General features: G+C 43.7%; 2 protein-coding genes across 2 annotated transcripts in view; one reads left to right on the forward strand and one right to left on the reverse strand.

Annotated features, from left to right (window-relative positions):
* The first annotated feature begins 36 nt into the window (after positions 1-36).
* On the forward strand, positions 37-7,574 carry olah (oleoyl-ACP hydrolase). Its single transcript, XM_075449900.1, has 6 exons — positions 37-327; positions 1,549-1,687; positions 4,922-5,021; positions 5,126-5,295; positions 6,228-6,310; positions 6,542-7,574. Exons 1-6 carry the CDS (start codon positions 198-200, stop codon positions 6,682-6,684), a joined length of 765 nt encoding a protein of 254 aa, XP_075306015.1. The 5' UTR covers positions 37-197; the 3' UTR covers positions 6,685-7,574.
* A 53-nt stretch (positions 7,575-7,627) lies between these two features.
* Positions 7,628-14,439, reverse strand: part of LOC142367877 (sodium/hydrogen exchanger 3-like) — a 37,214-nt gene continuing 30,402 nt past the window's right edge. Inside the window, exons 11-16 of the mRNA XM_075449899.1 lie at positions 14,249-14,394; positions 12,813-12,936; positions 12,565-12,738; positions 9,184-9,226; positions 9,008-9,094; positions 7,628-8,292 (exon numbers count right to left, since the gene is read on the reverse strand). Coding sequence (XP_075306014.1) covers positions 8,012-8,292; positions 9,008-9,094; positions 9,184-9,226; positions 12,565-12,738; positions 12,813-12,936; positions 14,249-14,394 — 855 coding nt within the window. The 3' untranslated portion in view covers positions 7,628-8,011. The remainder of the gene's footprint in view (positions 8,293-9,007; positions 9,095-9,183; positions 9,227-12,564; positions 12,739-12,812; positions 12,937-14,248; positions 14,395-14,439) is intronic.

A 14,439-nucleotide genomic window follows, 5' to 3' on the forward strand; every position in this document is an offset into this window, starting at 1 on the left:
CAGGAAATACCAACCGCGGAACACTGCGTCACTTCCGGTGAACTTTTCACGTCGCGTTTCTGGAGCCAGAAACCACAGAAAAAGACAACCAGGAGGTGCTGCACAGAAGCAGCTGAGGCTGGTGGAGCTGTTGCAGCAAACAGCTGTTTTTCAGAACTCCACCAACGTTGGTGCTTCCTGTTGTGTGTGTGCCCAGGATGGACAAAGTGATCAGCTGTTTCAGCAGGAAGCCAGATGCTGTGGCCAGGCTGATCTGCTTCCCCTGGGCAGGTGGAGGCTCCATACACTACGCCCGCTGGGGAAACCTCCTCAGCAGCTCCTTCGAAGGTAAAACTGGCTGGAAGATGGAGGCAAAGAGCTGCTCTCTGATCCGATAGTCTCACATTTGCACGGCACGTAGAAAAGAATCTGCTTTAAAGGGATAGTTCGCCTCTTTTGACATGAAGCTGTATGACATCCCATATTAGCAACATCATTTATGAACATTTTCTTACCCCCTGCTGCGTCCTGTGAGCCGAGTTCAGCCTCATTTTGGTGTTGATGAAGGTAGTTCCGGCTAGTTGGCTGGGGTTTAGAAAATAAAGCGTTTTGCTTCTCAGAACAATATGCATTCAACAGAGTAATACATTTGCATCACAAAATCGTTCTCCAGGAAAAAGTCAGACCTCACAATCGCTTGGCCCTATTTTCTCTCCCTTCGTTTCACTGCCGATAGCTGCACCTGTTACGGTGTTTTCTGCTCGGAAGCAGGGGACTGCTCGGTCTGCACTTCGGTCTGCACGGTCTACACAGCAGGCAGTAACGTTTCCTTCTCCCACTCTGTAACGTTTCCCATTTTTCAGTGTTTTGATTGAGTTCATTCACATTCAGAAGAGTTGCTTTGCAGCAAAAGATAGAAAATACAAGTAATATCCTTCGTTTAAAGCTGCGGTCGGCAACTTTTTTTTAGTCATATTAGCTTGAACTGTCATGGGATTCTGGAAGTAGAATATTAAATAGGCTGTTTAGGAAAAATAACGAAATCTGTAGCTCCCTCTGAAGCCTGTAATCATGCTTGGAAAAATCGAGCGCTCCCGGCTGTTTTTAACCAATCAAGTTAGGGTGGAGGAATCCTACCTGTCAATCACAGCTTGTGCACACGCTGCTGAGCGTGAGTCTGCCCCAGCTTGTGTGCGCTCACACTGCTGTGAACTCAAGTGCACAACCTCGTCCACAGAGGGGGAGGGGTTTGGGGGGCGATTCGGAGCTTGGTAGAGGTTTGGGGAGGGACCTGAAAGTTGTATCAGTTCGAATTTTCCGACTTTAGACTCGGAATTTTGAAAACCTGCCGACTGCAGCTTTAAGGACTAATTCATCAACTTTATGGTTGCTTTCACACAAAGTTAAAAAGCTGGATGAAGAAATATGTTTTCCATCTGTTTGATGTAAACGTAGAATAAGAGGATGAGTTTATCTTGGAGGTTTCTGTGTTTTCCTTCCTTCCTCTGAAGGCTGGAGGCTCTCACAGTTTTCCGGACTCTTCTTCTACGTTTCTTCCGTTACTTTCAGTGTTCGCCGTCAAACTTCCGGGCAGAGAGAGTCGAGCCAAAGAGCCGTTCTTCCAGAACATGCAGCAGATCGTGGATGAAGTCGTCCTCGTGCTGCTGCCGCTGCTCAAAGACAAGCCGTTCGCTCTCTTTGGACACAGGTATGGTGAGATTTAAAGGGATAATCCAGAGTAAAATGCACTTTAGATCAATTTACGGGATGTTGGGAGTACATACGTTGGATATTCGACAGATACTCACAATAAGGAAATAAGGTGTCTTTTTTTTCAAACCAATATCAAACCAACTTCACCACGGTCTTTAGCGGCAGCTGCAGCAGCAACATTTCCGGAAAGGTACTGGCTTGATTAAATTCATTCTGGACTCTATATCCGACCACATGAAGACCTCGGGACACTTCGGTTTGGCTTTAGGGACCATCTACTCACTACCACGTAAGTGTTATGTTGTTTGGAGCTGTAGAAGAGGTATAAAAATAGCGTTTTGTAGCGGTGACATGATATGCCCCTCTGACTTCCAGGCTAACGACATTTGGCTAAAAACGGTCAAATCGAAATTCTCAAAACACATCCGAATGACATGATTTTGACGTCAACTCAACGTATGTACTCCCAACATCCTGTAAATTGATCTAAAGTGCATTTTACTCCGGATTATTCCTTTAAAGGGATAGTTCGCCTCTTTTGATATGAAGCTGTATGACATCCCATATCAGCAACATCATTTCTGAACATGTTCTTACCCCCTGCTGCGTCCTGTGAGCAGAGTTCCAGCCTCGTTTTGGTGTTGATGAAGGTAGTCCGGCTAGTTGGCTGGGGTTTAAAAAATAAAACGTTTTGCTTCTCAAAACAATATGCGTTCAAAAGAGTAATACATTTGCATCACAAAACTGTTCTGTTACGGTGTTTGCTGCTCGGTCTGCACACTTAGTTTAAGAATAAAAATGTTTTCATCTCAAATTTAAAGCACTGTAAATTCAGTGTAATTTTTATTTAGCTCTTTGCAAAACTATTCTGGTTCTTTTGTATTATTTTAGGTTCTCATGTTCTAAAGTGTTTTAAAACAAGCAGCTTTAAAATTATAAAAATCTGGACATGCTAAAAATCCAAAAGTGTCAGCATCCCAAATGTTTGCACTTCTTTGAAAAAATAAGAATAAATAAATGACTGATATTTACAATTAAATATCACTTGGTTTAAAATGCAACATTGTTTTCATTTAAAATGTACAGCTCGGTACATAAAGTGTGATATACGCCACCGTTTTTTAGCTCAAAACTATACTAATTAGTGATGCTCCGATCAGCATTTTTTGGACCGATCACCAAAATCATGATCTGCCCGATTGCCGACCACGGAAGGAATCTGACATTTCCATGCCTTTCATCTAGCAGAGAGTGCACCATTTATAGAAATTAAACCACCAGAGGTAGCTGGGGACATGTAGAACAAGAATCTGGTGGAGTTTGCAGAAAACAATTGTTTTTTTTATTTTCTATTAATTTTTTAATCTGCCCATATACACCATTCATTGGGTATGATGTCAGCATCAGATTATTAAACAATGATACCGTGGAATGACTTGAAAATCACCACAGAGGTAGCTGTGGACATGTAGAACAAGAATCTGGTGGAGTCGGCAGAGAACATTTTGATTTGGTTCTAAATGAAGTTTTCAAATCTGACTATGCAGAAATGAGTTTGATTCTGAATATGCTTCAATAATTTTGTTCTATCATTTTGTTTTAATCATTAAAAAGAATGTAGTAAAAAAACAACCAAGTAATGACAGGTGTATGTATTCCAACAAATGAAAAATCAACTTCGATATAGATTTCTGAGTTTACGGGGTGCACTTGAATCCACCATAAATCCACTCACACGCTTTACCGTACAACGCGATGTAAACGGGCACTCGATTTTCAAGTGTAGCTAGCGCGACCGTGCCTCTCCAAAGCGTAGATGGCGTGACCGCAGTAAGTTTCACATCTTTCTGACACACTTTGAAGAAATTCCAGACAGGAGAGGTCATGTTGTCGAGATGCACTGTAGAGGTTTTGCCTGTTCGGTTCTGTACACACGTCACGTACCACATTAGAAAGTGGTCGCTAGTAATTTACGTCACGTGATCGGTTTTTTGATCGGCATATTTTTCCGATCGCCGATCAGGCTATTTTTGGGCATTATCGGCCGATCATGATTGGCAGCCGATCGATCGGAGCATCACTAATACTAATTCTTTTTTATTATCGATGAGAGGAAATCGGTATGTTTATTTTCAGTTTTAAGCATTATGTTGAAGCTCTCATCTGTTTCAAAGCAAAACAGCTTTAAAGTGACAAAAATCTGAAGAATAGTTTGCAACCAGCTCAGGAAATGCATTAGCATTAGCTTACGGTAGCTAGCTGTTAGCTGTTACGGTGTTTGCTGCTCGGAAGCAGGGGACTGCTCGGTCTGCACTGCGGTCTGCACGGTCTGCACAGCAGGCAGTGATACGCAGGGAGAGAAAATAGGCCCAAGCGATTGTGAGGTCTGACTTTTTCCTGGAGAACCATTTTGTGATGCAAATGTATTACTCTGTTGAACGCATATTGTTTTTTGAGAAGCAAAACGCTTTATTTTTTAAACCCCAGCCAACTAGCCGGACTACCTTCATCAATACCAAAACGAGGCTGGAACTCGTTTAGATTATTTAGATAACTTTCAGACCCTCCCATTAATCAGAGAGATTAAGAACACACCGGGGGGGCGTGTTGAAGGAGCTTTTTGTTGGTCAAATGTCCGCTGTGAAGACGGGAGGTTTTGGTAAAATGAGTTTTTGACCACTTTTTGAGCTCGTAAAATCAGATTAAGTTAACTTTCGTTTTTCATCTAAGTTGTGAGAGATTTTTAGTTATTGTTTTGTTCATATTTTTTGTTGGAAATAAACTACATATATTTTTTTAAACAATCAAGCCGGAAGTGCAAGAATCAAAGCACCTGTTGCCCCCCACGGCCTTTCTTAGAAAATGTAGTTTGGAAACTTAGAAGGCCGCGACACAGCGCCAAGCGATTGTGAGGTCTGACTTTTTCCTGGAGAACCATTTTGTGTTGCAAATGTATTACTCTGTTGAACACATATTGTTTTGAGAAGCAAAACGCTTTATTTTTTAAGCCCCAGCCAACTAGCCGGACTACCTTCATCAACACCAAAACGAGGCTGGAACTCGGCTCACAGGACGCAGCAGGGGGTAAGAAAATGTTCATAAATGATGTTGCTGATATGGGATGTCATACAGCTTCATGTCAAAAGAGGCGAACTGTCCCTTTAAAGTTTCGTGAAATAACGCTGCCGGGAAAACGAGTTCCAACGTTTGAACCTTTGATCTCTTTTAGTTTTGGCGCCTTCACGAGCTTCGCTGTTGCAGATGCTCTGAAGAAACGTCACAACATGGAGCCAGTTCACGTCTTTGTGTCTGGTGCTTCTGCACCGTATGTGAGTCCAGCCTCCAATCATCTGAATCATGCTGTTGGGTTAACGTGCGTCCGGCCTCAAAGCTGAATAGGTGTGATGCGGCACCGCCGTTTTTGTTCTTTCAGTCAGAAACTCGCATCAAGGCCCCGAAGAGAAGCGACTTATCAGATGAGGACTTCCTGGGGTGGCTAACTTCGATCGGAGGAACTCCCCCCGAGCTGCTGGCGAACCCTGAAGTTCTGAAGCTCTTCCTGCCCGCTCTGAAGGCCGACCTACACGTGGTGGAGAACTACAGGCACGGCTCAGTTTTCAGCATTTACAGTCAGAAAGAGAAAAGATTTGGGTCTGTTTCTAACTGTCATGACCTTTAACCTTTAACATGCTGACTGAGGCCCGCAGAGTCTGAGACGTAGCTCTTGGGTTTCTGACCTTGGGGTGACCTTTAACCTTTAACATGCTGACTGAGGCCCGCAGAGTCTGAGATGTAGCTCTTGGGTTTCTGACCTTGGGGTGACCTTTAACCTTTAACATGCTGACTGAGGCCCGCAGAGTCTGAGATGTAGCTCTTGGGTTTCTGACCTTGGGGTGACCTTTAACCTTTAAAGTGATAGTCCGGAGTAGATTCAACCTGGGGTCATTTGAACCGTGATATCCAGCCAAGTAGCCCACCCGAAGTTTTTTCGATATTGGCTGAACATCAGCTGAGTTACTGAGTTATCCCAAATAGCTTCGTACAAGGGTTAATGGAACCTGGTCCGTATCTCCAAAATTACCACACTAAAATCACATGCCATGGCACCAAACTTCTACAGTAGTACAAATATGGTCTGTACTCACAAAACGATGCATTTGGAAGTTTGAAAATAGTCCAGGAGTTTATTATTATCAACACAAGCCTGATAGCTTCTCTGCTGCTAAAGCTGCGTTGGGGTGACCTTTAACCTTTAACATGCTGACTGAGGCCTGCAGAGTCTGAGATGTAGCTCTTGGGTTTCTGACCTTGGGGTGACCTTTAACCTTTAACATGCTAACTGAGGCCTGCAGAGTCTGAGATGTAGCTCTTGGGTTTCTGACCTTAAATAAAGACTCAGACTGATCTGTGTTGCTGATCATCTGAGGCTGTCTTACCTCATTTTAAACTAAAATAACTTATTTTTCTCCTGATTTTGAGTATCTCTGCTGCCCTTCGGTGGGCTTTAAATGATGGTTGGTCTGTTCTGGTTTCAGGTGCAATCAGCCGGACGCTCCGATCCTCTCCTGCCCCGTCACATGCTTCGATGGGAAGGATGACGTTCCCCATGACTTACACGGTCAGTTCTCCACCTCCACGACGGGCTGGTTTTTAGTTTCTAACCCTAAAGATTAAACCTGAACACACACTTTTCAGTTAAAAGCTGATCGATTCAGAGGTAGAAACAAAGTGCACGTTGCCCTCCAGCAAGAGATAACAGCCAGCGGCTGCATGTGCACAGCTCTGAGCGCTCTGGGCTGAGATCAGTGACTCATTGTGTTCTTCATTCTGTTTGTTTATCCCTGAACAGCTTGGAGAGACGTCACATCTGGAGATTTCACCGTCAGGATGTTGGCCGGCTCTCATTTCTACCTGAAGGAGGCCGAAAACGAAAAGATCATACTGGACTACATCACCAAGCACTTGGAAACTTCAGAAATGGACTATTTGTGACACATTAGGTCGTGTTTAACCTCTTTTTTTCTGGGCACAAACGTAACTTTTCCCTCTTTATTCCCAGTTTGGGCCATTTTTTAACATGTAAACGGTACATTTACTTTGCAGCACAAATGGAGCCAGATTCCTCTGAAAAAGTGCAACGATCGTTATGACGCCATTAAAAAGTGTCATGAAAGGGAAGCCTATTGATTTTCAGTGGCTGTAAAGAACATTCTGGTCTCACCTGCAGGAGTTAATTACAGAGATGAGATCCAAGGTCCAAACTTCTTCTCTCACTTTTTACCTGCTTTTTTTTTGTATTTAATTCTAGGGCTGGGCAACGATTTAAATGTTTAATTAATCACATGATTTCCCTGATTAATCACAATTAATCTCATTTGTACGCAGAATCCAAAAATGAGTCCAAAAGTAGTGTATACCTTTTAGCATTTAGTTTTATTTTAAATGTGCTGCCATATGAATGAAAGTGCCATAACATTTGTTATGGAAACACACTTTTAACATCAGCATCTTTCTGTAGTTTTTATGTAGAAGCCTCGCTCCACTGTCTGTTTCCTTGAATGACTTGCTGCTATCAGTTGTGTGTTTTGCCTTTAAGTGATATTTTAGACTGGAACTACTACGGTGAGAAGACAATTCAACTTGGCAGTGTTTACAGATGACTTTGGTTCTGTCGACTCCGCCGTCTGGAAGAACTTTAAAATGAAAATGGCCGAGTAAAAGTTCCGTACCCTTCTCCATGTTTGGTGGAGCCGCCGATTACTTTCTTTTCCGGTTCCACAGCAACAGACTTTTACAAAATAAAAGCCTGTGAGCAACAGACTTTTACAATAATAAGATAAATAATAAAACCTGCGCTAATGCACAATAAAATATTAACTCTCCCAGCTGTAATTTATTCGCAGTTCAGGTTTGAAAATGGACTCCACAGAAGCCAAAAAGTTTCCTTATTTTTATTTCTAAACCAGCTTTAGAAACATTCAGCCAGTTACATGAAGTTTATAGATGTGCAGATCTTTGTGAATAAATATATTTCTCTACCGTACATTGGTTTAATATTCATCCTGCAGTAGTACAGCTCTATAAGAAACACCAAGAAACCACAGAAACACAACTGATTTAGTTTCACTCGAATCATAAACCCCTTATCTTTTATCATCTCACGTTCAGGAATGAGAATTTCCTTCGGCACCGTTTTCCCTCAGATCTGGAGGATGAGCACGGCGGTGACCAAACTGGAAATGTTTTGGCCCCAGGAAAGCATCCTCTGAGAGGAGACGGTGCAAAGTCCGAGGTCAGTTTCTGTGGGGACGGAACGCGGCTACAGGAGGTCGCCGTCTCTGTGAGGCGGCGGCAGCTGGCCGCCCCCCCCCCGCTGGGCCGCAGGAGCGTGGGCCAGCATGAAGGAGTCGCTGGACTGCGTGCTGACGCGCATGGGAGCCAGGCGGTGCAGGTTCCCGGAGGCCCACGGCAGCCTCACCTGAGCTTGCTGCGACGGAGCCACGGTGCCGCTGTCCGGCTCCGCCTCCGCCAGCCAGGGCGGGATGTGCAGCGGCGCCGAGGGGTCCAGGTCCGGTATGAAGGCCGGGTTCTCGATTCCAGCTGGATGAGAGACAGGAAGGGAGTGAGCGCTTCAGAGGTGTGACCAGAATGGCATGTGTGTCGGGGGGCAGTTAGCTCATCGGGGGGGCAGAAAACAAGGACTGACAGACATTATTGAATTCAAACAAACCAACTGGAAAGCAGTTTTGACGATTGTTCTGCCCCTTAACCCCTTCGCCATGTTGCAAATACTTCCCATTTTGAAGAGGTTTTTAGACCAGGACTTTAGGATGCAATGGCTTTTGTTTAACATGCTCCACATTCTCCATTGAGGGTTTAAATTCAAGTAGATCCTTGGGGCAAGACATCCAGCCAACTCCAGCTTTTTATTACCTTCATTAAGTCTATATTTCAGATCATTAAATACAACAAAAACATCCGAAAATGTGAAAATCGCCTTTTTTTTCCAGCAGGGGTTAAGGTTACGGAGGGGAGTGGGGGAGGGAGAACACGATAATAAAAAAGTAAATAAAGCTATAAACTTTGCAGATATATGTCTTTTTTTAAATCACCACCTGCATTTATTCTACCAACACAAGACACAAACAGAGATAATAAATTGTGGCCTTTTTTCTGGCCAGTTTTCTTTGGATGGACAGGGCATTTCTCAGGGGGGCAGGACTTGTCCCCCCCCCCCCCCCCCCCCCCCCGTAGCCTAGCCCCTGGCTGGAAGGGTTTTAGGGTTAGAGAGAAGGCGGCCAGGGGAGGGATTTACCTCCTGCTCTGTAGGTGACCCTCATGGGGATGGAGGTGCGGTACGGGTCGTATCCAGAAGCACTCTCGCCTTCTGAGAACTCGAAATCTGAAGAGAGGAACGGGAGATCGTTTTTACAGAAACCTTTAAAGCTCTTCAACACAACAGAAGCTGTTAGGAGTCAGACAGATACCAACCTTCATCACCTGAGTGGTGGCTTTTATTCTTTCCATTCGGCATCTGCAAAGAAAAAAAGTCAGAATAATTCAGAAGTTCACTTTTTAATCTGCAGATTCTGGGACCTTAAAGAAGCCATGGCATGAAATTTTCACTTTTTAAGATTGTTTAACATTAATATGAGTTCCTCTAGCCTGCCTGCGGTCCCCCAGTGGCAAAAAATGACGATAGACCTAAACCATGCAATGGAAATTATTCTCCTCCTTTGGTAATGTGACCATGCAGCTGGCCTTATCAGGAAAGCTGCCTCTTATGACGTGGAGGTTGTTTCCTCCCAGGGCCCATATATGGCTATGCCAAAACTGCCTTTCCCTGCCCACAGCTCTTTGGCCAGCTCGTTGCGCTGCACATCGATGTAAAAAATCTGTTTAGAGCTCCTGCATCACAACCTTTAAAGAGCCAATGGACAGATTTTGTTTTTTTCTGGGAAAGTGACGACAGAACCGAAGAGATTTGTGTGTGATACACACTTGTGTGAAAACACTTGGTCACTTTTTGTTCAGTTGCATTGAAAAATCTGTTGTTTATTTGTGTGGATAACTTTACACAGCACTTTAATATTGCCAGTACTAACTAGCAAAAAATGTAATGATTTAAAATTCTATTGTGGGAGGCAATGTTACTGCACAGAAAAAAATGGAGAAAGCGGAACCAAAGTGCGGGAATCGTTGCACTGCAACTTCTTAGGTGCGGAGCCCGTCCCTCTGCTCTCAGACCAAGATTCGGGGAAGAAGATGGCGGCTCGCTCTTTCACTTAAGGCTCTAGCATGGTTGCCGCATCTGCTAGCGCGAGCGGTGTTGATGACGTCACGATTTCGTGCCCGCCATGTATAGTGGCGCAAGTCGATGCGCCAGTAGTTGCAATCTTCTCCGTCACAGAGGTGGCGCTGCTACGTTAAGGTTACCACTATTCTACAACCACGAAAGTGGAGAAGAAAACAATGCCGCTGTCAAGACCAGGAATAATGTCATTAATGATACTGCTGCAGTATCTGGATAATTATTTTTTTTTAATTCAGTTAATAGAGGTGAAGGTCTGAAGCCCCCGGCATCAACAGAGTCTCTGCCCTCTTCTTTGCCTTCACGTATCTGTCCCGTAGCTTCTTCCACACATTATTACAGAACTCGCCCTCTTTCCCTAAAGTTCTGCCAATCTCTGTCCACGAGTTTGGGGAGTTTACGTGCTCCCTGTACTGTTTCACTGCAGATTCGTACAGGTGGTGTACAAACGCACCTCCTCACTGAGCCTGGTCTCACATCGGTCCATCCGGTCTGTCGTTGTTGGCGCCGCCAAGTTACAAAAATCGACTGGTGCACGACGACATGCTGTGCTGTCTTTTCAAGGCAAACGCCATGCCTGAAATGTCATTTTTGACGTCACGATCCGCCACCGCCGTGACAGACGCGTCAACTATACAGATTCAATGATTCTGTTTTCCAGGTTAGTACAAGGTCAAATGTACATAAATCTGTGCATTTCATAAGGATAATCATCATTCATGGTTCCAGCGCTAGCGCTACGTGCATCTTTGCAAACCAGAGCAATCAGATGAGAATGTCAAAATCCTCACTCCTGCTTTCCCCTTCACGCACGCCTTTTTTGCTGTGTTTTGTGTAGCACTTGCTTGATGTTTGACTGTGTTAGGAGAGTTGTTCACCAACTAGTTCGTCATATTGTCAAAGTAAGCTCATATTTACAGGTTTCGCTAGTTTTACGGCATAGGGCTGCCGTGCCATCTACGTGCCATAGCGATTCACAAAACATTTGCGCACGCATGGTACCACGGGTGTAAGTAAGGCCACACCCCCACCCTCCGCTTTGCCCCGCCTTTCTCTTCCTAATTTGCATTTAAAGTTGCAGACCCTAAACAGCTCATTCTGAGGATCCGAAGGAAAGCTCATTTTTGGGACTGGCTGTAATTCTGCACCAAGGCAGAATTTTGGGGAAAAAAACTCAGATACAGTATTAGGGGACCCCTAAAGCCTATAAAAATATATAAAAGCCTCCATTTATTTTCATGCCATGGCACCTTTAAAGGGGTCGAAAATTCTGTTTTTAATCTGCAGATTCTGGGATCTTAAAGGGATAATCTGGAGTAAAATGCACTTTAGGTCAATTTACGGGATGTTGGGAGTACATACGTTGAGTTGACATCAAAATCATTTAATTCTGATGTGTTTTGAGAATTTTGATTTGACCGTTTTCAGCCAAAAGTCGTTAGCCTGAAGGAGAGTGGGGCATATGGTATCGCCGCTACAAAACGCTATTTTTACACCTCTTCTATAGCTCCAAACAACATAACACTTACGTGGTAGTGAGTTGAGGGTCCCTAAATCCAAACAGAAGTGTCCCGAGGTCTTCATGTGGTCGGATAGAGAGTCCAGAATGAATTTAAAACCAGCCAGTCTCTTTCCGGAAATGCTCCTGCTGCAGCTGGCATCTTCAGCGTAAAGTCTGTATAGTAGAGCCGAGTGTGGAGTAACACGTTCTGGAAATTCACAATTTCGTTGCCGTTTTTTTTACAAACATAGTCCAGTATTTCTTTCGAAAGTGAAATGAAGTTGTATGCAACAGCAAAGCCTAGCTTACTAACAGGTTGGAATTTTATAAAATGTCACGTGACCTTACGTCTCGCGTGACCTAGCCTCCTGTTTACGGAAGACGTCTTTTGCGTGACTGGAGTGACCATCACAGAAGAAGGAGAGGTGTGTGAGCAGATTGTTGAACAAACAGCGGAGCAAACTTTTGGAGTTATGGTGCGTGTTTGATCCTATCCTGGCTTTCGAAAGAAATACTGAATTATGTTTGTAAAAAAAAAACGGCAACGAAACGGCAACTCGGCTCTACTATACGGACTTTACGCTGAAGATGCCAGCTTCAGCGTTTTGTAGCGGCGATACCATATGCCCCACTCTCCTTCAGGCTAACGACTTTTGGCTGAAAACGGTCAAATCAAAATTCTCAAAACACATCAGAATTAAATGATTTTGATGTCAACTCAACGTATGTACTCCCAACATCCCGTAAATTGACCTAAAGTGCATTTTACTCCGGATTATCCCTTTAAATAAGAATTTAAAAATTCTTATGTAAAATGTTGACTTGAATCTTTTTCCCATCACAGAAGAGCATTTCCATGAAGAAGAAAACAACCTCAAAATAAGAACCTCACAGGAAAAACATCTTATTTGCAATTAAAGAAATAAAAAGAAAGTGAATCTGCTCAGTGCTCGGTAGGAACTGCTGCATGTGTGCACATAAATCTGAAAGCAGAACGCACCTTTGCTCATTTCCAGATGTCGGGTTATAGCAAAGTGTTTCCAACCTTTATCACACAAACCTTCTGCTGCTGTTCTCTCTTGGTGTGCTTTGAGAGGGTCTTCGGAATGGCCACGCCCATCTTGGCAGACTTGAAGGACTCCAAACGACTCCTCATGGTCCTCTGGAAGATCTCCTGCACCTCATTTTCATCCTTGTTGATATCGAAATGGCTGCGGCTGTACCTGTGGCGATGCTTTAAAGCAGAAAAGGAGAGATGAGAGTCGCAGGGAAGGACAGAAGGCAAGTTTTTGGCACCTGTTTGCTCACCTCTTTCCTGCCCTTGTACAGATGCTGCTGCAGGAGGTGGTGAGCGTTGACGTCCTCTGGTTCTCTCATTCCCTTCATGTTCTGCTCGTGCATCTCCAGGCTCACCGACGGCACTGGGTCCCTCCTGCAGGGAAAACGGGTCACATCAGCCCCGCTTTAGAGCTCCGTGATTAAAAGCAGCTGAGAGGTAAAAGGTTGTTTCACCCTTTGGTCACTGCAGTGTCTGAGTAGATGTAGCTTTATTCACAGCTCTGAGTCATCACTGTGGTCTTTTGATTTTATATCTAAAAACTAGCACTGGGCAACGATCAAAATGTTTAATCTAATTAATCACATGATTTCCCTGATTAATCACGATTAATCGCATTTGTACGCAAAATCCAAAAATGAATCCAAAAGTAGTGTATAGCTTTTAGCATTTAGTTTTATTTTAAATGTGCTGCCATATGAATGAAAGTGCCATAACATTTGTTGTGCAAACACACTTTTAACATCAGCATCTTTCTGTAGTTTTTATGTAGAAGCCTCGCTCCACTGTCTGTTTCCTTGAATGACTTGCTGCTATCAGTTGTGTGTTTTGCCTTTAAGTGATATTTTAGACTGGAACTACTACGCTGAGAAGACAATTAAACTTGGCAGTGTTTACAGATGACTTTGGTTCTGTCGACTCCGCCGTCTAGAAGAACTTTAAAATGAAAATGGCCGAGTAAAAGTTCCGTACCCTTCTCCAGGTTTGGTGGATCCGCCGATTTATTTATTAATTTTCTAGGTAGGTCTAGTTTTTTATACTGTGTATCTCACTTCTCCATAGCATTTTTATCTTAAATCTTACACAGTGCAACCCCCCCAACCCAAAAATTTATTTATTCAATATTATTATTATTCTTTTTATCTTTTTACAAGTTTTATAATGTCTTGTGGAAGTATGTGAGTGTATGTGTGTGTACTACTGCTGCAAAACAATTGCCCAAGTTGGGACAAAAAATAACTTACTTACTGTCTTTTCCGGTTTACAAAATAAAAGCCTGTGAGCAACAGATTTTTATGATAATAAACTAAATAATAAAACAGGGGTGGTCGGTGGAGTAGTGGGTTGAGCAGGCGCCCCATGTACAGAGGCTATAGTCCTCGCTGCAGCTGGCCCCGGTTCGAGTCCCGCATCGGACGGCCCTGTGCTGTGTGTTGTTCCCCCTCTCTCTGCCCCCTGCTTCCTGTCTCTCTGAACTTTCCATTAAAGGCACAAAAGCCCCAAAAAATAATAATAATAAAAAAATACTATTAAAAAAATGCGTTAATGCGCGATCAAATATTTGTCGGCCTTAATTATTTAACGAGTTAACTCGTCCAGCCCTACTAAAAACATTTATCAGCATATTTAGGGTTTGAATTAGAATAATCGAAGGAATCGGAGGGGCTTTGGGGATTTATTTGATCACCTCATCTGCAACGTTGCTCCGTGATCATCCGACATGTCCGCCATGATGTCAGGCATAACCGCCGAGACGTCTTCTCCAAACTTCTTCTTGAAGTCGATGAAGGCGTTTTCGTTGCGGATGAACTCCAGAGAGCCTCTGCGCTCACCCTGAAATGACACAAGGCGAGGGCTTCCGTCACCGCCTGCAGGCTC

The sequence above is a fragment of the Odontesthes bonariensis genome, chromosome 18, assembly GCF_027942865.1.
Source record: "Odontesthes bonariensis isolate fOdoBon6 chromosome 18, fOdoBon6.hap1, whole genome shotgun sequence".
NCBI classification, from domain to species: Eukaryota; Metazoa; Chordata; class Actinopteri; order Atheriniformes; family Atherinopsidae; genus Odontesthes; species Odontesthes bonariensis.

Coding starts and splice junctions, on each gene's coding strand:
- olah (XM_075449900.1), top strand. CDS start 198: ATGGACAAAGTGATCAGCTGTTTCAGCAGGAAGCCAGATGCTGTGGCC. Junction 328..1,548: donor CCTCAGCAGCTCCTTCGAAG/GTAAAACTGGCT, acceptor CGTTACTTTCAG/TGTTCGCCGTCAAACTTCCG. Junction 5,022..5,125: donor CTGGTGCTTCTGCACCGTAT/GTGAGTCCAGCC, acceptor TTGTTCTTTCAG/TCAGAAACTCGCATCAAGGC.